Source organism: Salminus brasiliensis, chromosome 9 (assembly GCF_030463535.1).
Source record: "Salminus brasiliensis chromosome 9, fSalBra1.hap2, whole genome shotgun sequence".
NCBI lineage: Eukaryota > Metazoa > Chordata > Actinopteri > Characiformes > Bryconidae > Salminus > Salminus brasiliensis.
In genome coordinates, this window is record NC_132886.1 from 24,351,394 (window position 1) to 24,374,493 (window position 23,100).

Below are 23,100 nucleotides of genomic sequence, written 5' to 3' on the forward strand. Positions count from 1 at the left end.
TGTTCTGCCCCACATCAGATCAGTATGAAACTTGGCCTAGATTTTTAAACTAGGATTTTCCAGCATGTTTATGAAGTATATAAAAATAAAGTATTTATGAAAATGATCTGTTTACTGGTGGTTATTAAACAGATCAGAAAGAACTTGCAAATCATTAAGTTAATTTAAGTTGGAATTATAACATAAATAGGACAAAACAGTGGCCTGCCACTCACCAAATAGTGAGCCTGTATTCATCCAATGGAAACAGGCAGTGATGCTAAACCCCCAGGCAGGTCACAGAAGTATATAAAGACTTGCCTGTCAAGACTGTTGCAGAGGTGAGACAAGCAACAAGCATGCTGAACACACACATGCAGACACAGCGAAGGGTCCGGAGCAAGACGTCCATCAGACTTTATATGATACCCTTGTTCATTTCTGTTGTGTGTAAGGTCAAAGTTTACATTTGTGCAGTATGTATGCAGTATGTACTTTCCTCAGTTGATATATTGAAATGATATTTGATGTGTTTCTCCTGCCTTGATTGTGATTTGATTCAGCAGGAAATCTTCATGAGACAATTCTGCAGCTGGATTCTGTGATTTCTGCTGAAGAAGGAGATGATGTGACTATATCTTGTTTTCATCCAAAAGAACAAATAAATAAGGTATTGTGGTACAAACAATCAACTGGACAGAAGCCTCTACTAGTCATCTCTTCATATTACCACACAATGCCATTCGATTTTCATAATGACTTTGACAAGCAAAAACACTTCGATTTAAAAAGAACAGCTGGCAGCTCAAACCTGACCATCACCAAGCTTCGACCATCTGATTCTGCCGTGTACTACTGTGCTGGGGCTTTCTCAAACACTGTCAAATTCGGCACTGGCACACTTTTGGTGCTCAAAGGTGAGCAGAGTATTATCTGGATTATAATTTCCACAATGTCTATACAAATCTGTACAAAACAGTCTCCTCATGTTTTGGTAGGACAAGATCCCAACAAGTATACTGTTCTGCAGCACCCTGTACCACAGCTACTTCATCCCGAAGACTCAGTGACTCTGCAGTGCACAGTGCTAGTCAAGAGCTGTTCAGGAGAACACAGTGTGTACTGGTTCAGACATGGATCAGGAAAATCTCGTCCTGGACTCATCTACACTCATAGAAACAGCAGTGATCAGTGTGAGGAAAGCTCTGAGGCTGGTTCTCCTACACAGAGCTGTGTCTATAAACTCCCCAAGAGAAACCTCAGCCTCTCTGATGCTGGAACTTACTACTGTGCTGTAGCTGCATGTGGAGAGATACTGTTTGGAAATGGGTCTAGCTTGAACGTTGAAGGTAAGCAACTTCATGCAGTTCTTATCAGGAAGCATAATATGAATATTAAACACATCAAACCATCAAACTATAACAAATATTTTTATACCAACTGAGAATATATGCTCTACATTGTAAACATGAAACATGAATATTTTATGAAATGTGAATCAATAGAAATGGTTTCAAATTATATGGAAAAAATAACAATAACTCTAAGATTATTGTTTTTTTAATATAAGTTTAAGGTTGAGATGTGCAGGTATTTTAAATGTAGCTTGCATTTTGAATGTAGCTTGAAACAGTGTCTTAAAGTTTTAGACTTTCAGTAGGCGTGCTTAAACTTTCATGGATAAAAATTCAAATGTGAAATATTTTCTTGTAAAAATGTTAGACTTGTGTTTGATGTCCATCTTTAATTCCATGTATGTGGTAAATATTGTACCATTATCTTACCCTGACATCATCTAAACTTACAGATCAGGATATTCTGTTCATTTTATTTTATTTTCTTATCATCAGAGCATTAGGAACGCTAGATATCCAGCTGTTTAGAGCTGTTTGAGAAATTTCTATTTAGAAAGGCTGTAGCCTTTTCCCGACATCTTTCTCGATAATAGCTTGCCTCCTCCTCAGTCCAATTATACCTCCCCAATGACTTTTCCCCCAATCTGCACCCTTATATAAATTATTTTTATGGTAAGACACATGTGAGGGAACTTTCCTATTTTTTATTTTTGTGTTAAGTTTTTAGAAACAAACATGTTTCCATGTTACAGTGTAGTGTAACAATTTAAGTTTTTCTAACATCCCAATAAATTAAGCACAAAATAAAAATGACATAGCTGAGCTACAATCAGAATGTTACTTCATATGTTAAGAACATGTGAAAACACTCATGAGTAATTTAGACCAATGAGGGGCCAGAAGTCAGCTCTCCTCTGTATAAATGTATCCACCTGTATTCATGCCTAAAATAAAATGAAAAATGCAAAAATAATATCTTTCATATTTCAGATGAAGGTGATGGAGAGAGTATACATGTTGTGATGATTTGCCTGGTGGTGCTGTTGTTTATAAGCATGACTATCAATATCCTTTTGTGTTTCACATGCAGAAAAAACAGTAAGTATTCAAATTTCTCATGCAATTATTTGTCTGCATAAATCAGCCCAACCTGTAAACAATTAGTTAATCCTAAGAAATCCCTTCATATTAAACGTTTTCAACCTGGTTTCATTTTATGCAAATACATAATATTGAAACAACTGAACAAAGCAAAGAAAAAAATAATGTAGCCAAACAAAAACAATATTTAACATGAAGTAAATTTAAGTTGAAAAAATACTTTAGTCAACAACTACCCTGTTCCTCCAGTGTGATCTGTTACCAAATCCTGCACATGTAATGATGGAGAATCATTAGGTCTCATTGTCCAATATCTTCCTAAAAAATGTTTTTTTCTTTAAAAAAGTTTGTTCTTGAGAAAGGTCCTTACAAAAAGTCTTTTTCAGATTGCTGATGTGTTTTTAAACTGCAGACTTGCTCACAGCTCTGCTCTTATGGATCCCACTGTAAGAAAATATTGGTAAATGCCAGAATCTTGAAAAATGAAATGAAATGAAAAATAAGTAGGTTTTATGAAGAAATGTCTTCTTTTCAGTTGGTGAAAAGGGCCCTTAAATCATAAAACAATACACCATTGTCACAATGGTATTCATGCCCATAAATGACTTTATTAGAGTTACAATGCAGTTTTTAAAATTTGGGATTTGAGTTTTGTAGGTGTGATAAGGGAGTCATGAAATGTTTTTATATAACATCTGTATAACAGTTTACCATTATTTTATTATTTATAAGCAATTTTGGACCATGTTATTAGTATGATTATAATATAATGGTCACACAATGTAAAGGGCATTTGATGTTTTTTGGGGTTAATAAGGTTTTCTTATATTTGTGACTTTATGTATCTATCTCTGTGTTAATGAACAAAAAACAGGAAATTCTGGATATCTACAATCAAATCCTGATCTATAAACAGGATTTGGTCCTTGATAAAAACATGACCTGTCAATTTCATTTTAAACTTTGCAATAAATGTTTTTAGAAAACTGTTATTGTCTATATTTTAGCTGTGACACTGAGAAACATATAGAGTTGAGGTCTGGCTTTAGGAAGTAACTAAAGATACAAAAGTTACATTTGCTGTAAAGACCCATTACTTACACAGCTTATTATTTCCATCTTTACAACAGAAAGTCCATCACGACAAGTCAAAACCACTGATGACGCTGTGTCAGCAGTACAGGTTTGATATTTCAGTATTGCATCACTTATTGCTTTTTTGAGAGTGATCAGATTTCAGATTTTTAATACTGAATATTTTTTACAGTACCATGTGAATGATGAGGTGAACTACGCTGCCTTAAAATTCACCACCAAAAGCACAAAAGTGAAGAGAGTGAGACACCATGAGGAGACTATATACTCTGGAGTGGCACGTCAAAGCCACATGTGAACACTCTCCTCGCTGTAAATGATACGTTCTGTAAATATGTGTCTTAAAAACCAAATAAAAAATGTTGCAAAAAGAGCCTAAATATATATTTGATCCTTAAAGTAAAAACAACAAAGAATAAAGAAGGTTTTATTAATGTTTGCTGGTATGTGTTTTTTTTCTGTTTTTCTCTATTAATTGTTGTTTTATACCTTATGCTCTCTTATTTTTGACAGGGTAAGTTTTCTCATATTCTATACATTCCCATGACAAGCAGTCTTAAGTTGCAGCTCTGTTGGTTGAAAGGCTTTGCCAGTAGTTTGGTGTATGTACATTTTGAGGATGTAAATAAAACAGTCAAGACAGTGACAAATCAGATGAAATAGATACAATTTTGGAACTGCCATGTTTAAACAACAGTATTGAAGGTTCACAGTATGTCACTTCAAAGTGCTAAAGTCTAATTTTTCAACCATGGTAAGTAAAATACAGATTTTCATTTAGGGTGAGCATGCTTGACTTATTTACATTTGTTAATAAAAACCCAGTGAGCTGATTTGAAGTAGTAATTTAACATTGTACAATAATTATAATTGACTGGGATATTCAGAAATTGATGACTATGTTTTAATAAGGGTTCCAAAATGTAAAAGAAATATTTTGGGTCATGACTCATGATTTAGTACAATGTAAAGCATCTGCAACGCTCCTGATTTTACACAGGACACAAGGGACAAGAGGTTCTCGTTATTCCCATGATAAGCACGAAAGCAACACATTAGGAGTAAATGATGATTAGGAAACACCTGCATTTTTGTTTATTCAACATTAATTCAACGTATGAGACATGGACAGATTTATATATATGTATACAATTATATTTATATAATATATTTTATACATTTATTGATACAATTTTTGTAATCACAGTTACTGTTCTATAATACTGTTCTAAATCATTAACTCCTAATGAAGAAACCAGTAACTCCTTGTTCATTACCAATAATTTACTATGTGTTTAACTGAAAAATTCTGTTCCTGATAATCATAAACTCCTAATGAAGAACACAGTAACACCTCGTTCTGGACTTCCTGACTGGGGCATCAAAAACCTTCACCTGAATGCAGACAAGACCAAGGAAATGGTTGTTTACTTCAGGAGAGTACAAGACTGCCTCTCTCTGCTCAACATTGTCAGGTCCTTTGTGGAGATCGTTAAGAGCACAAAGTTTCTTGGTGTCCACTTAGTGGAGAACCTCACCTTGATCCTGAACACCAGCTCTACAGCCTCCTCACCATATTCTACAGAGGCACCATAGAGAGCATCCTGAGCAGCTGCATCACTGCCTGGTTTGGGAACTGCACTGTCTCTGACCACAAGACCCTCCAACAAATAGTGAGGACAGCTGAGAAGATCACTGGAGCCTCTCTCCCCTCCGTCATGGACATTTACACCACCTGCAATGCGGATGACCCCACCCACCCTTCACACAAACTGTCATCGGGAAGAAGGATACAACAGCATCTGGTCAAATGCGACAAGACTCTGCAACAGCTTTTTCCCACAAGCCATCTGACTTCTCAACTCCAGAGACTGAATGGATGGACTCCACACACACACACACACACACAATCATTCACCCAAGATGTGAATCCCACACATGTGAAACAATGTGAAAGCACTTTGCACTAAATACTACCTCACTGCATCACAGGACTCTAGCTGCTAAAGTACTGCACTAATCTCTTCTAAACTCTGCTGTTTTCAGGCTAATCCTCCACAAAGAATGCACATTCTATTTGCTTTACTCCTCTTTCCGCTACAATCTCAGTCTGTCTTATTTATTTATTGTGTTCCTGCCTTCTACACTTTATTGTCTGCACTGTGTTGTGTGTTGCAAAATGGTCCTGGATGAACGTTGGTTTCGTTTCACTGTGTACTCTGTATATAGTTGACATTGAAAATGATAAAGCCTCTTGACTTGACTTGACTTAATGAGTTACCATGTGTTTTACTGTATAATACTGTTCTATGTCATCATTAACTCCTAATAAAGAACACAGTAACACCTTGCTCATTAATAAGGAGTTGAGTGTGTCGCAGTTAACTTCCAAGAACAATGCAATGGCACGTAACAAAAATTAATTATTCATTTGGGGAAAAATCAGAACATACAGTGAGTCCAAATTTTTCTGTGGGTCATCTCTTTGATTCAACATTTTATTGGGAGGACATTGAAGGAGCACTGTTGTTGTTAATCCTGTTCAGTGTTTATTTCATCTAAAAAGCATCAAACTGTGGCCCAACTACTGTATTAATTGCCAAGATTTCATTACTCTTTGACTGGTATAACAGTATATGATAATCACAGCAGCACTACACAAGAGGACTGCGCTTCGTATAATGGAAAGAAGAACCAAGATGTGCATGTTATTAGGACAATCCGCACCGGAAAGAGCAAGGCAGGAAGAATCTTGATTATTTGGTTAGTAACTATAATATATACAAAATAAAACCTATGGATGGATTGGACTGGAAAGAGCTCAAATGTTAAAGTAAATTGTAAATTGAAAGTATTCTCTGTGTGTTATGCATAGTCACTCATCTCAAGTCAAGTCAAGTGGGTTTTATTGTCATTTCAACTACATACAGAGTACACAGTGAAACGAAACAACGTTCCTCCAGGACCATGGTGCAACATAGACAGTGCGTACAAAACACAAGTGCAACACAAACAAGTGCGGGCAGACAACACAACACAGTACAGACAGAGAATAATAAATAATTGGCGGTAGTGTGCAAATTCTGCAGTGTGTAATAAATATTGAGTCCAGTGAGGTAGTAAAGTTATTAGTGCAAATGCTTTGTGCAAAAAATGCTTCCCATTTTATCTGGGGTAAATGGTTGGAGAGAGAGAGAGAGAGAGAGAGAGTGCATGTAGCAGAAAAGACATCAGGTCAGAAGTTGAGTTGAGTTGAGAAGTCTGATGGCTTGGGGGAAGAAGCTATTGCAGAGTCTGGTCATGTTGGACCGGATGCTGCGGTACCTTCTTCCTGATGGCAGGAGGGAGAACAGTCTGTGTGAAGGGTGGGTGGAGTCATCCACAATGCTGGTTGCTTTGCGGATGCAGCGGGCAGTGTAAATGTCCATAACAGAGGGGAGAGAGACTCCGATGATCCTCTAAGCTGTCCTCACAATGCGTTGGAGGGTCTTGCGGTCAGAGGATGTGCAGGTCCAAACCAGGCAGTGATGCAGCTGCTTAGGATGCTCTCTATGGTCCCCCTATAGAAGAGGGTGAGGATGGGTGGAGGGAGACGGAGCAAGTAGGAAGTAGAGACGCTTCTGTTCTTCTTGGCTGTAGAGCTGGTGTTCAGGGACCAGGTGAGGTTCTCCGCTAGGTGGACACCAAGGAACTTGGTGCTCTTAACAATCTCCACAGAGGAGCCGTTGATGTTGAGCGGAGAGTGGTCTTGTCTTGTTTTCCTGAAGTCAACAACCATTTCCTTGGTCTTCTCTACATTCCAGTAAAGGTTGTTGACTGTACACCAGTCTGTCAGCTGCTGCACCTCCTCTCTATATGCTGACTCGTCGCCTTTGCTGATGAGACCCAGCACAGATGTATCATTGGCGAACTTTATGATGCTGTTGGAACTGTGTTTCGCAACACAGTCATGAGTCAGTAGGGTGAACAACAGAGGACTCAGTACACTGCCCTGGGGTGCCCCAGTGTTCATTGTGATGGTGCTAGAGCTGCTGTCCCCGAACCGGACTAACTGGGGCCTTCCTGTCAGGAAGTCCAGGATCCAGTTGCAGAGGGGGGTGTTGAGGCCCAGCAGGCTTAACTTCCTGGTGAGGTTCTGTGGGATGATAGTGTTGAATGCTGAACTGAAGTCTATGAACAGCATTCTGACATAGGTGTCCTTCTTCTCCAGGTGGGTAAGGGAGAGATGAAGGGTGGTGGTGATGGCATCGTCCGTGGAGCGGTTAAGACGATATGCAAATTGCAGGGGGTCCAATGAAGAGGGCAGTTGGGTCTTGATGTTCCTCATGACTAGCCTCTCGAAGCACTTAATGATGATGGGCGTGAGAGCTACGGGACGGTAGTCATTGAGGCAGGACACCGTGAACTTCTTTGGCATGGGGACGATGGTGGTGGTCTTGAGGCACGTTGGGACAGTGGAGCTGTACTCTCTGAGCACTCTACCGGGGATGTTGTCTGGTCCTGCAGCTTTCCGTGGGTTGACTCTGCGCAGAGTTTTCCTGACGTCCACTGCAGTCAGACACAACACCTGTTCGTCTGGCTTGGGTGTGATCTTGCTCACCAACGTGTTGTTCTGTGCCTCAAACCGTGCATAAAAGTCGTTCAGGGCATCGGGGACGAAGGCATCACTGTCACAGGATGGTGGCATTGTCCTGTAGTTTGTGATATCCTGGATGCCCTGCCACATGCGCCGCATGTCACCTGTGTCTTTGAAGTGGCTGTGGATTCTCTGGGCGTGTGTGCGCTTTGCCTCTCGGATGGCTCGTGACAATTTGGCATCTTGCAGGTAGGCGGTATTGCCTAATTCAGGGTGGTGAAATATGTGCTAATTATGTCTTGTTCAGAGATTTTGGTAAATATACCTTATTGTTCTGTCCCACATGAGATGTCCTGTACTTTGATTCGAAACCCTGTATGAAACCCGGCCTAGATTTCAAGTCAAGTCAAGTGGGGTTTTATTGTCACTTCAACTACATACAGAGTACACAGTGAAACTGTCATAGCCAGTCTTTTAAGTGCTAAATTATGAATTATATAAATCTATATAAGTATTTAATGAAAATGTAAAAAATCTGGGCATTGGTGATTATTAAATAGATCAAAAAGAAATTTCAAATTTCAAAAGTTTATGTATGTTGGGATTATAACATAAATAGGACAAAACAGAGAACCTGTCACTCACCAAATAGTGAGCCTGTATTCTTCCAATGGAAACAGGCAGTGATGCTGAACCGCCAGGCAGGTCACAGGACTATATAAAGCCTTGTCTTATCTTTGCCTGTCAAGACTGTTGCAGTGGTGAGACGAGCAACAAGCATGCTGAACACACACATGCAAACACAGCGAAGGGTCCGGAGCAAGATGTCCATCAGACTTTATATGATACCCTTGTTCATTTCTGTTGTGTGTAAGGTCAAAGTTTACATTTGTGCAGTATGTATGCAGTATGTACTTTCCTCAGTTGATATATTGAAATGATATTTGATGTGTTTCTCCTGCCTTGGTTGTGATTTGATTCAGCAGGAAATCTTCATGAGACAATTCTGCAGCTGGATTCTGTGATTTCTGCTGAAGAAGGAGATGATGTCACCTTGCCTTGCTTTCATCCCAAAGATTCATACATAATTAAGGTATTGTGGTACAAACAATCAACTGGACAGAGGCCTCTACTGGTCATCTCTTCATATTACCACACAATGCCATTAGAATTTCATAATGACTTTGACAAGCAAAAACGCTTCGATTTAAAAAGAACAGCTGGCAGCTCAAACCTGACCATCACCAAGCTTCGACCATCTGATTCGGCTGTGTACTACTGTGTTGGGGCTTTCCCAAACACTGTCAAATTCGGCACTGGCACACTTTTGGTGCTCAAAGGTGAGCAGAGTATTATCTGGATTAATAATTTCCACAATGTCTATACAAACCTGTACAAAACAGTCTCCTCATGTTTTGGTAGGACAAGATCCCAACAAGTATACTGTTCTGCAGCACCCTGTACCACAGCTACTTCATCCCGAAGACTCAGTGACTCTGCAGTGCACAGTGCTAGTCAAGAGCTGTTCAGGAGAACACAGTGTGTACTGGTTCAGACATGGATCAGGAGAATCTCGTCCAGGAATCATCTACACTCATAGAAACAGGAGTGATCAGTGTGATGAAAGCTCTGAGGCTGGTTCTCCTACACAGAGCTGTATCTACAAACTCCCCAAGAAGAACCTCAGCCTCTCTGATGCTGGAACTTACTACTGCACTGTAGCTGCATGTGGAGAAATACTGTTTGGAAATGGGTCTAGCTTGAAGGTTGAAGGTAAGCATTTAAATCTTATCCAGCTTCATGCTGGTCTTATCTGAAAGTTCTGTTTTTATCTGCCTTACTCAGAGAACATGAAATCATATGGAATATGAAATAACAGTAAGGAAGTTTGAGGTTGAGATACACAGGTATTTTAACATTTATTTAAAGTGTTTTGAAATTAGCTCTAAGCTGTGTCTTAGACTGTTAGATCAAGCAACAGTAAATTTCTGTATGAGCAAAAAAACAAAAAAACAAAAACATGGATATACTCATAAATGGTTTAGACCACTGAGGGGCCACAGATCAACTCTACTCATAAATGTAGTACAAATTGAAATATCTTTCTTCAAACCTCAATCACACCATGTCTATCATGTCTAGTTTAAATGACATCTGCAATAAAAATTGTTGTAGAGGCATTCTTGAGGATATCTAATAATAATTAATCCAGCTGCATTTTTGGTTGTATTCAAGTAATTAACCCCTATTTAACACTGTTCAAACAAACTCTAAACCGGGTCTGCAAAATTATTCTTAAAATAATGATGACCAATTTAAGCCACTATGACTAGATTTTCATTATCCTGAGATCTCCAAATTTGTTTATATACACTACTAACAACTAAATTAAATGAAAAGTGCAAAAATAATATCTTTATGCTTTAATATTTCAGATGAAGGTGATGGAGAGAGTATAGACATTGTGATGATTTGCCTGGCGGTGCTGTTGTTTATAAGCATGGCCATCAATATTATTTTATGTTTAATATGCAGACAAAACAGTAAGTATTATTTTTTCATGTAATTATTTGAATGCATAAATCAGGCCACCCTGTTAATCCCCAAAAATCCTGAATTATAGTTAACCTTTGAATGCAGAAAGGCTTATTACACACTAAGGCATATTACTCAGTAACTTCTGGTGGGGCTAATCTTTGGTAATAAAAGTTTGTAATAACACTTTTGGCCCACTGGCAGTCCAAAGACTTTTAAAGGGGTTTACTTAGCTTTTTTAAAAGTAATTTTGGACAATTTTGGTTGGTTTTATTCTCATAAAATAGAACGTGAAGGGATTTTGATGCTTAAAATTACATTTACTTTATTGACCTGTTATTTACTGTTATAATTAATAATGATAAAAAATAATAAATCCTGTTATTTCCATCTTTACAACAGAAAGTCCATCATGGCAAGTCAAGGTCTCTGATGACGCTGTGTCAGCAGTACAGGTTTGATACTTCAGTGCAGCATCACATATTTCTTGTGTGAGAGTGATCAGATTTCAGATTTTTAATACTGAATATTTTTTACAGTATCATGTGAATGATGATGTGAACTACGCTGCCTTAAAATTCTCCACCAAAAGCACAAAAATGAAGAGAGTGAGACACCATGAGGAGACAATATACTCTGGAGTGGCAGGTCAAAGCCACATGTGAAATTTCTCCTTGCTGTAAATGATATTTTATGCCAATATGTCATAAAAACCAAATAAAAGGTATTGCAAAAAAAAGCCTAAAAATACATTTGACCCACAAAAATCAAAGTTGAAAACCATAAAATATAAAGGTTGTATTTACTTTGTCTCTGTGTCTATTTTTTCATTATACCTAATGCACTCTCTTTTTCTTTAAGTTAAAAGTAAAACATTCTGAATATCAGAAATATGCAAATGGTGTATTACTCTAGACATGGAAACTAATTTAATCTACTGCAATTCTGACTGCAAATAAAACTCACTTGCAGAACCCTAAAGCAATGGAATTTTGCTCAAGTTTCCCTCTTGAAGTTAACAATGAAGGGTTATAATGTAACTCCACATCATACCCAAGAAGAAACACCAGCCATGAAAAAAATACTATTGTTATCATCAGTGAGTGCCAGAACTTCTGACAAATGAAAGCAAACCTGCATATTTTTTTTTACTCTTGGTAATATTGTGCATGCTGCTAATTTCTTAGTGTTCATGACAACAACAATGTAGCATTGATAGTTTTATTCCTGGCCTAACTACAATGTAAAAGCCCTTTCGTAAACGTATGACCTTATGTTTAAATTGGTATACTTTTATCTAATCACATTTTTTATCCACATAAAACATCAAATATTGGTCTGGCATCTGTAACCACTTTTTTGTCGAAAACATTCTAAATATCATCATATCCCAAAAGCATGGAGCAATCAAGCAATGGAGAAAGTAAATTCAGATAGGCTCCATAGGCCTGGGATTGTGGGGTCAATCCTAGTCTCTGTCTGTGAGGAGTTGATGTGTACTTCTTGTGTTCTCCCACCTCACAAAATCACATGATAGATAAACTGGCTGAAATAAACTTTCCCCTAGGTGTGAGTGAATAGGTGTGTGTGAAACCCTGTGATTAACTTGTCCTGGGTGTATTCCTACCACATCAAAAATCATTAAAAGCATCTTCTTCTTGCCTTGTTCCAGTTTTACAGCGTAATCTGTGGCTTAATCCTGAATTGGGATATGCACACATATTTCCTGTGCACACTAGATACAATTTTGAGGAGCTTTGTTCTTGAAATTATCAGTAATAAACCCTTGTTACCATAGTACTCAGACCGGCACAGCTTGTAAACACTGCTGATACTTCAAACATGCATCAAAAAGGTGCACCATATGATCTTGTGATGGATCATGTAAATTAGAGAGTAAAACTGTTGGAGGTTCTTTGATTTATAAATAAAATAAAAAATGTCTTTAATGGGGGCCTTGTGGTAAAAAAAAAGATAAGCATTGCCATTGCCTAGCATAGCATAGCACTGTCACAAAACAGTGTCATTTTCATTCAGAATTAATCCAGAGTCGTACCTAATAGTGCTCATCCAGTTCTGTGGTGTGTGGAGAAAATCCTTCTGTTTGAACTTTTTTTGGACTGGAATCACTGGAGAAATGTTAAGGATTCATAATTTCACTGTGATTAAGGATAGAATAAAATTAATTAAAAAGATGCTAAAGCTGGTGGTGATGGGGTGGAGTATTTGGGAACTGAGATGATGGTGGAGTAGTGGGGTGTTCAGGAGATGGGGTGTGTAGAATGGTTGGAAGGGATTGCCTACTAAGGATTTTTAAAACATAGTCAACCAAAAATAAACAAGAGATGCCTTGACTCACAGTCTTTTCTCCAGCAGGTTCCCTGTCATTTGCATATCAGCACATTGTAAGTTCTCTCTTTTACAGGACAATATAAAATGGGTTAGAGAAGCCTGTGCCAGATAAAGCTGCTTGCCTGATTAGCCTGCCAGCTCTGCTCATCAATTCTCCCCATCATCAATTCTTCAAACCATGCCCTCACATGTGCCACAGTGTATAGTATTGGGGTGTTGAGGAGATGCTTGGGGCACTGAAGAGATGAGGAGAAATAATGTGTGTTGAGGGTAGGGTGGAGTTATGGGGTGTTGCGATGGAGTGTAAAGATGGTGTGTTGAAGTGGAGTAATGACACATGGATTAGATGGGGTGTAGTAATGGGGCATTGAGATGGGATGGAGTAATGAGGCATTGAGGAGACAGGGTGAAGTAATGGTGTGTTGAGGAAATGGGGCGGAACAATGCATGTTGAAGATGGGGAGGAGTAATAGGATGTTTACATTTATGTTGAGTATATTTGGGTGTATTAATGGTGTGTTGAGGAGATGGGATGGAATAATGTGTGTTGAGAATAGGGAGGAATAATAGGATGTTTAGTATATGTGGGTGGAGTAATTCTGTGTTGAGGAAATGGGGTGGAGCAATGGGTTGTCATGGATATTTGGGTGCAGTAATGGGGTGTTCCAGAGATAGGGTGAAGTAATGGAATGTTAAGGAGATAGGGTGGTTTAATGTGCGTTGAAGATGGGTTGGAGTAATGGAGTGTTGAGTAAATGGGGTGGAATAATGGGACATTGATTAGATGGGGTGTAGTCATGGGGCATTGAGGTGGGGTGGAGTAATGAGGCATTGAGGAGATGGGGTGGAGCAACGTGTATTGAAGATGGGGTGGAGTAATGGGTTGTCAGGGAGACTAGGTGGAGTTTCAATAAAGAAAAAAAGAAAATTCAAATAACAAATATGTGGTGGCTGATCAGGTTTGGAACAAAGGGACTATCATTTAAACTATCATTCAAACTTTATATAACTGATATAAACAATATGTACATTAAATAGACAAAAGTATTGGGACAGCTGCTTATTCAAAATCAAGGGTATTAGAAATAAAAGGTATCATGCTTTTGTTGAAGTAACTATCTCTATTGTCCATGTCGGTTTTCTACTAAATACTGGCACTGTTGTGAGGATTTGATTGCATTCAGTGAAGAGCATTAGTGAGGTCAGGATGCTGGATTGTCACCACCTCACCTCATTCCCAACTTATCCCAGAGGAATTGGATGCAGCACCATCATTCCAGAGAACACAGCTCCACTGCTCCACAGATCAATGCTGGGGGGCATTATGTCCCCTCTAGCCCATGCATGGCAAGGCACCAAGAAATTCATGCTACTTTTCTCCAAAGAGTCCTATTCTATTGGCAGTACTTTGGAACATGAACTCGACAAGCTGTGTGTGTGTGCATTTGTACATCTGTGTCAGCAATGAGTGCAACTCAAGTAAGCTGAATGCATTCATTAGAAGGAATGTCCAAAAATATGTGGACATATAGTGTAACTCTGAATGCAAAACTTTTCTCACCAAAGAAAGATCTGCCTAAAGCTATCGTATGTTGCATGCTTACAAGTTTCCCAAAATAACTTCAAGCCTATTGGCCTCTCTGTGAAATTTATTTGCAACCAATCAAATCTTATGTTCCACAGCATGTGGTTCCCCACCAATCACGTTCAGCGCCATGTTGTTTCCTGAGAGTCATGGTCCTCCAACTCATCATACTTCTTTTTTCAAGATATTATGCGACAAGACAACAACATGATCTTCTCAGTCACATTTTCAGTTATTCTCTGTTTCAGTGGTAAGCAGAAATGTATTCATTTGATGCTATTTTTAGCCATGATTATTTATATGTGTGTATATTATATATTTATGTATTTCCAGCCAGAAGAGCATGTACATATTTTTTTCCATTCAATTTGTTTTGCATTCAGGTGGAGTCAGTTCTTGGCTTATAAATCAGCCTAAAGCTATTCAAGAAGTCCAACTAGGGGATTCTGTCACGATAGAATGCTACTTGCCCAAGAAAGACTTCAACAGCATGGTGTGGTACAAGCAGGACCTGGGCAGGATGCCTCAGCCTGTAGCAAAATGTTACAATTTCCTGACACAAGTCACATATTTGGATGGATTTACAAATGGGCGCTTTAGTACGTCAGCACACGAAGAGACTTTTCACTTAACAATTTCGCCAACAAAAAATGAAGACACAGCTACTTACTTCTGTGGAGTGATAGCTCTGAATGAGTTACGGTTTGGATCTGGAACCCTTTTGATTATTAAAGGTAAACTATATTAGATTACCTCAAAATGATTGTCTAAAAGTATCATAAAGACGCATTCATCTTAGTGTTCTAGTGCAGCTGTATGTTGATCATGAAACTAGTTTCATAAAATGTGTTTAGAGTATCCTGAACTCATATAAAGCAAAACATTACTTTCCAATAATGACACAAGTATCCACTGAAACACTACTGGAATTGACAGAAACTTGGTAGAAATGCAGTAAAACGTTTTATCAGCATAGAAACTGTTGGGCTCTACCTTTGTTTTTGATGCACTGTTATGTCATGTCAAAGCTCGGAATACAGAAATGTGACCAATTACAAATAAGTACAGAATTAAACCTAGAATGTAATTTGTAATGTAATGCTCATGATTAAAAAAGACTAACTTACTCGGTAATGTAGCACAATTACCACATGAAAAGTAAAACGCTATCCACAGCTAAGGAAATGTTACTAGTTCCAACATTGATTTGACTATTTATCGATGCAAAGAAAGGCATTTAACCCTGAAATGATGTTCCTTCAGAACAGGCATAAACCTCCTAGTTTTCTTCAAATAGAAACAGAGTTCTATAGAAATTTCCCAAATTTATTTCTACATGTTTTAAAATTACTTGTTTTCGTGTTCAAGGACCCCAGTTCAACAATCACAAAATCCAACAAGATCCTGTCGTAGATCAACTCTACCCTGGAGTCAATGTAACTCTGAACTGCACTGTTAATATTGTGGATGCAAATTGTACAGAGTCCCAGTATGTTGTGTACTGGTACAAAGATGACTCAGGAAAACCTGAGTCTGGAATGATCTACACCCATGGAGTCTCCAACAGTCAGTGTTCGAGGACTGGTTCTCCTACACAGAGCTGTGTCTACAAACTCCCCAAGAGGAACCTCAGCCTCTCTGATGCTGGAACTTACTACTGTGCTGTAGCTGCATGTGGAGAGATACTGTTTGGGAATGGAACTAAACTCAATATCACAGGTAAGGTCTTTTTTTGTTCTGTTTTTGTGTCTTATTGGATTAAATTTAATTTTGTATAATTTTATACTCCATTTTATCAGGTACAAAATATTAACTTATATTTGTATTAAAATACAAATATTATTGATAATAGATTGTTACATATTAGGATGTGACACTTCAGGAAAAAATAGTTATCTAAAATACTGTGTTCTTTACAGACAATAACCTTCCAGCAACTGTCAGTCCAACCTATCTCATACTGGTCTTCTCAAACGTACTTTCAATGTTGGTGATGATCGTAATTATTGTAATTCGATGTAAAAAACAAACACTTTCAGCGGGTAAGATCTTTCAGTTTTATTGTTACTTTTTTCTTACTTTCAGACTAACCTGACATTCATGATTTTTAATGTGTATTCTTTTTGTTTAAGGTTCTTCCAACTGTGGGACATCTTTGGATTCTCAGGTAAGTTGATTTTGCTGTTTTTGATTAAAACTGGTTAAAATAAGTTTAAAATAAGTAGGATTTTTAGTTTCTGATCTACATTCCAAAAACGCTGGCTAGTGCCACACTATGACTGCTGTAATGTTATTTTTTTGTTTGACATTACGTGACTTCTCTGAGAGTTTGCATAAGTTCATGCACAATTTAACAGCTTGTCTGCACTGTTTTGGAAAACAACATGTTTGGTGTATATAATTGGTGCATATACCTTTACACTGGGAAAGTAAATGTAGTGTGCCTTTAAAACTGATTTCAGATACATGATTTTTAAACTTTAAACATGTTTTTCACACTTACATGTTTTATCAAACTCTTTAAAGACCCATCCATTTAAAAAGTCTTTAAGCAATTAAAAGTATCACTTCAAAGAAGCCGTCTGACAGCTTTATTTTTGAAGAGTGGTGTGAAACCTATTAAACACAGTCTCTTTCTGCAGGTTGCATGTGATGAAGCTTTGAACTATGCAGCACTGAGTTTCACCAATAAACCACCGTCCTCCAGAGGCACTAGAAGACAACAGATACTTAAAAACACTGAAGTGTACACACAGGTCAAATATAAACAACAGCATTGAACTTGCTGTGTTCTCTAAAATTAGATTATATCAAATGTAATGTATTTCCAGTATTGCAGTCTTATTGCAGTACTTTACCGCTTAAGATATTTTTTGTAAGCAAAAAATATTAATAAAAATACATTTATTCACGTCATTATACTTGCTTTCTTTATGTATGTGCACTGAAAAAACAAACTTGTAAGATTTACTTGATAAAATCCTCGTAACAATTTGCACTAACATTCTTTAAGTAAATCTTACTGCTGTAATATTAAGTATATTTTACTTGTAAAAATCAAGTAAAATGTACATACCACTAAACTTTACATCTTTAAATATATTAAGTAAAGGTTACTTAATTATATTGAAGGTAAAAGTTATATGTACTTAAATTAATTATGTACAGTCCATTTAGTTTTTCTTCCTAGACCAAAATATAATTACATCAAAATATTAAGTAAATGTGTCATGAAATATATACATAAATTGTATGTTTTTTTCTGTTCTACATTTCCAATTACTTGGTTTTACAAATTTCTATTACTCACTATTTTTACATAAATGTTGCAATGATTTTTTTATTACACTTTACCAAATGTCGTCTAAATATACTTTTACCCTGAAAAAAAAAAAACCCATGAACATGAAACATTTCAACAGTTTATTCGTCAACATTCTAAAAACATCTAAAAATGTTCACATGACATACAAATTATTTCAAAGTGCATTTACTAAAACCTGAAACAACCTCATAGGACCAACATTTAAAGCAACTGCAGAATAAAAAAAAATAAATTTTTAATTATTATAAACTTTAAATTATTTTAAACAAGAGAAATGAAGAAAAATAAAATCTTGTTCAATTATGCAACAGCAACATGACAATAATAATAATAAAAAAAAACGTTACCCAATTTAGAATGGCAATTTTACTGTATTGAAAAATGCAAGTAAAACTGTCTGCTGTTCCAATGCATTATTATTAGTATAGACACAAAATATATATGAAAAATATATACAAAAAAAAGTCACATAACATAACACCAACAGAAGATAAGGGCTTTAACCTGACAGAGATAGAAAATACTGACATTCTAGCAGCGTTTTTGGAATTATCAACATTAACAATGCTCATCTAAATCAGCACCACTCCCAACACTATGTTCTTGCACAAGGATTATACAGTATATAATGCTGTAGACTACTTTAACTTAAATTGGGTCGAAACATTTGTTGGCTTGTCAGTAAATATCATCTTGGATTTTTAACAAATCTTCTACACCCAACAAATTTGGTGCCATTCATTTATAAAACTTAAATGGAACTGGCATTTGAAACTGCAATTACAACGTTCAAACTCACACTCTGAACTAGTGTACTAATGCATTAAAACATTTATGATTTACATTTTTTCCAATGTTTTTATACTTCAGTGTTTGAGAAGAGAAACAGATTTGTTTTTACAGTTGTGGAGATAGAAACCTGTGTGTTGTCATGTATATAACAATAGCAATGTTAATATCCACAATGACCAGGTACTCTACATGGCTTTTTAAGGCAAGTTTTAAGTAAAAGTTTGAAGAAAAGAAAAAAAAAGTTCTCTTGGGACAAAAAACACCCCAGATGTAATAGTTCCATCTGGAATTAAATGTATTGATGAAATATTTTAGAAGAAAACACTTGGTCACCTATGTCAATAGCAATGCCTCATAAACCAGCATTTCACAGCAATCAACCTTGAGAGACTTTTGTCTTGTTCCCATCTCCACCACTCTTGATGCCTCAGTGGAGTTTACCTTCAATAGTTCTCAATAAAGACTAAACTGTTACCCATTAAACTGTAATAAATGTTAGTAAAAGGAAAAACATGGGGTACCTCTGAAGAGTTCTGCCCTACTATTTGGAAAGAGCGGAGAGGCATGACTTGACAAGCAAACTCTGGGAGATGGGCAATGTCCCACAACTTGGAACTTGGACACATGAATGCAAACAGACAGCCCAAAAATATCGATAAACGTTTCAAAGGTTTAATGTCTGTGTCTGGACAGTGGATGTTCCATGTAGAGACAAACGGCTGTTCATGAAGGGAAGGTCCAGTGTAGCGATCAGCCTTGACAAGTTGTTGTTAGTCATTTGTAGGATGCAAAACAGTCAAATGGAGTGTGACAGCAGTAAGATGTAAAGTGCATGCCACTGCAGTAGTATCTAAGATAGCAGCTTAGACTTTAATGCTTGTACCTTTGGGGACAGTTTGATCGCATCCAGTTCGAGGAAAAGCTTCTGGAAGACCTCAAAAGTGTATCGTAGCGTTGGAGGGTATGCCAGATTGAAAGCATAAATCAGTCCCATGAGCAGCGCGCAAGCTTTAGCAGTGTTGCGACATCCCGGCAAAATCTCTGTGCCATCAAGATGGATGGAAACGTCCACTGGATCCTCGCCATCAGCACCACGGGTGACCAAGATCTTGAAGATGTGTTCAGTGACATCACTGTGATTGTCCTCCTGCACAGAATTTACAATAACACAAAAATGTATTGAAAAACAAGTAGAATGGCTTGAATAGGGTTAACTTGAATTTCAAATTAAATAAATTTTTAAACTGTACTGAAAAAGCACAATTTACCAGGCAATCTTCAAACAGTTCTTCTTCTTTCTCACCCAGGTACAGTATGAGGCTGCGTATAACAGCATCTCTTCTCATTTCAATGCTTTGTTTCTGCAAACAGATGAAAACGGTGTTAACAATGCATCATTATTAATGGTTCATACCATACCATACCATATATTATTCACAATGAACTGTCAAGTAAGCACACAAGCATTTATTTGCAAGGAGCAGTGATTTGGGGAGCACAGAGTATGCATGGAGGGCGAGGACATGTGCTGTATGTGTATGTATGGGGCAGTATGTCTGAGTTTTAGAAAGACTAACAAAAATTTTAACAAGCACAAATTGTAATAAACACACCTCATATACTTTGTCCAAGTGAGGCCTCAGCTTGGTGCCTACAACACCACCCTTGGACTTCATCAGGACAAGAAGTTTTGGAGTGTAGTAGTCAAGTTTGTACATGAAGCTCTGCTCTAGGGAAACTGTAGTTATTCTCCTAAATTCCTCTTTAATCTGAAATGACAAAAGTTCGGAAAGCATGTCAGGAACGTTAATTCATATAAAGAAAATAACATGACAAGACTAATCTCTTGGATAAGCGATGTTAAAATATACAAATGAAGGCAGCTAAATAAAATGCATGTATTTTTTTAATATACAGGAAACTCTTCTCGTCAGAAACATTTTCCAAACAAAATTAACTATAGTTAATGTATCAAATTAGAAACATTCCATTTTAACATTTTACTAATCTTATCAATAAAAGAGCATTACATATTTTGTATTTGTTTAACATGAACATGAGCTTTTGGTCACAGTCGTTTTTACATTTGTAAAGGGGCACATATTTAATAACGAATTTAATAAATTGTTAAAATGTAACTAATTTGATAAATACAAACAAATTATGTGACACTTGATTGAACCATTCTAAGTTACAGAAACATGGGAGCACAATCAGCTCGTTCTAAGCTAACAAAAATAGAACAGTTTTTATTTACAATACTATGTATTATACACTGAATAAAACATTATTAAAATCATCATCATCATCATCATCATCTCTCTCTCAAACCTGTCAGGGGAGCTGGTGCCTATCCCAGCATTCAGGGCAAAAGGCAGAATATGCCCTGGACAGACATTATGATCATTTTATACTATTTATTATACACAATTTAATTAACAAAAGGTTTAAAAAGCGAAATTACTCATGTTAACCTGAGAAAATGAGACTAACTTAAAGTTGATGAACTGGCACGTTACATGGCTGAACATAACTTTAGCTAGCTAACGTTACGTTAGCTATGTTATTAGCAAACTTTTTTTCCCTTTTGACACTAGTTTTGACTTTGCTTCGCCTAATTTCCCACTCAAACTAATAAAAGGCACACTGACTTGTAATCTCTATCTAACTCATGTTAACCTAAGAAAATGAGACTAAATATGATGAACTGGTACATGGCTGAACTTTAGCTAGCTACGTTAGCTATGGTGTTAGCAAACATTTTCTCTCTTTTGACTCTAGTTTTGACTTTGCTTCGCCTAATTCCCCACTCAAACTACTGAATGACACACAGACTCATTTTCTATCTCTAGATAAGATAAACAAGAGCTTACCTCACTCCAGACACGGCCATAACTTGCAGCAACTGCTCCTCCGTGGCATCTGTAAACAGGTCTAAAAATAGCGCGAATCAAGTCTCGTTCAACGCGCATGCGCGTAGTTAAACGCAACGCACTTTTTTGTGTTAAATTTTACTCAGTATTTTTAGGTTTATGTACTGTGACAAAAAAACATATAAATACAACTGAGGTCTTTCAATAACATTTATTCACACCACACAGTTAATTTATTACATGAACAAATTGTGTATATGTTTACATTCTTACTTAAAAAATAATAGTTATCACATAATTTTAATATTACAGTGTAGATTGTATGAGCATTAATTAAATATATTTTACTACACCAAAAAGTTTGTTTTTTCAGTGTGTGAGAAGGATTGGAGGACTAATACTCAAAGGGTGTCTTGGATTAGGAAGGACAGGGCCTTTCTATCTCTACTCTTTTCCTGTTCTTCTGATTCACTAGAGGATGAATCATAACATGAATACTACAGATAAACCAAACTGTATGTTCACAAATTAATGTTCCTTAGAAATGTGGCACCATTTAAAAGGGAAATTAGCAGGCTTTCCAACAGTATAAGATGTATTGCCAAGAAGCAATGCTACAACAAAGAAATAATCTACTAAACACAAATATCCTCACTTTTGTGCTAAGTTTACATACACAACACATTTAAATAGAATTACAGTAAATTGCATAACAGCATAATGTCAGGCCCTCCCCTGGAGTGATTCCGGGCCAAACATTTTTGTTTCCATGAAGAACAATTTTGTAAAGAAACTGATCCAAGAAACACAGGATCCGAGCGGACGGCCTGGGAGCCGTTGGTGGAGCTGAAACGACAGGTGCCGCTGGCACAGGAACGAAGGTGGTGGGTGCCACTGGCGTAGACAATGTTTCCAATTGTTTTCTGTGAAAAAGACACATAGCTGCATAAAGCTTCTCTGATTTTATGTTTTATTTTCTTGGGAGCAGTGTTTTGTGCAGTGCAAACCAAGTCCTATTCATGTAAAACCCAGTCATGTTACTTTATTATGACAGTGCATATGATTCTTTCACTTTCATTTGATGATTCTGTATCTCTCAGCTTCTCCAGAAATGCCAGTTCTCCCATAGTGCTGCTTTAAGTCAAAGCATGTGATAGTGTGTACTGTGTACAACTGTGTACACTGTTGTTATTGTTGGTCTTTTGTTATTTAGACCAGCATTAATAATATTTAAGATTATCTATGAATTAAAATAATGAATTAATTTCATTAATACAAATATTTTACAAAAAATATTATAAAAAAGGAAACATGAAACATAAATTGTTCATTCTTTCTGGAGCTGTGATTTATTGCCAAAAATAAAAAAACATAAACTGTGAGAGCCAGAAGAACATTGTTAAATAAATATTTAATGATAATTTAATAGCCAAAAGCATAATCCTAACCCTGAACCTAATCCTAACCTTAATCTTACCCCAAAGCCTAATCCTTACCCTGGACCTAAACCTAACCTTCTCAACCCAAAACCT

General features: G+C 36.9%; 2 protein-coding genes across 2 annotated transcripts; both read left to right on the forward strand.

Annotated features, from left to right (window-relative positions):
* Positions 1-330: 330 nt before the first annotated feature.
* LOC140562734 (uncharacterized) lies at positions 331-11,506 on the forward strand. The gene is made up of 11 exons (XM_072688594.1): positions 331-429; positions 543-896; positions 978-1,328; positions 2,325-2,432; positions 3,566-3,618; positions 3,703-3,824; positions 5,577-5,638; positions 9,093-9,455; positions 9,535-9,879; positions 10,542-10,593; positions 11,503-11,506. The coding sequence occupies exons 1-11, from the start codon at positions 339-341 to the stop codon at positions 11,504-11,506; spliced, it is 1,905 nt and encodes a 634-aa protein (XP_072544695.1). The 5' UTR covers positions 331-338.
* Positions 11,507-14,772: 3,266 nt separating this feature from the next.
* On the forward strand, positions 14,773-17,456 carry nitr8 (novel immune-type receptor 8). Its single transcript, XM_072686880.1, has 6 exons — positions 14,773-14,828; positions 14,962-15,312; positions 15,947-16,297; positions 16,498-16,620; positions 16,711-16,745; positions 17,221-17,456. Exons 1-6 carry the CDS (start codon positions 14,786-14,788, stop codon positions 17,356-17,358), a joined length of 1,041 nt encoding a protein of 346 aa, XP_072542981.1. The 5' UTR covers positions 14,773-14,785; the 3' UTR covers positions 17,359-17,456.
* Positions 17,457-23,100: the final 5,644 nt, after the last annotated feature.

Excerpts from the sequence above, each read along its gene's own strand:
- LOC140562734 (XM_072688594.1), top strand. The coding sequence starts at position 339 with ATGCTGAACACACACATGCAGACACAGCGAAGGGTCCGGAGCAAGACG. Across the intron at positions 430-542 it reads CTTGTTCATTTCTGTTGTGT|CAGGAAATCTTCATGAGACA; the intron begins GTAAGGTCAAAG and ends GATTTGATTCAG. Across the intron at positions 1,329-2,324 it reads GTCTAGCTTGAACGTTGAAG|ATGAAGGTGATGGAGAGAGT; the intron begins GTAAGCAACTTC and ends TTCATATTTCAG.
- nitr8 (XM_072686880.1), top strand. The coding sequence starts at position 14,786 with ATGATCTTCTCAGTCACATTTTCAGTTATTCTCTGTTTCAGTG. Across the intron at positions 15,313-15,946 it reads AACCCTTTTGATTATTAAAG|GACCCCAGTTCAACAATCAC; the intron begins GTAAACTATATT and ends TTCGTGTTCAAG. Across the intron at positions 16,298-16,497 it reads AACTAAACTCAATATCACAG|ACAATAACCTTCCAGCAACT; the intron begins GTAAGGTCTTTT and ends TGTTCTTTACAG.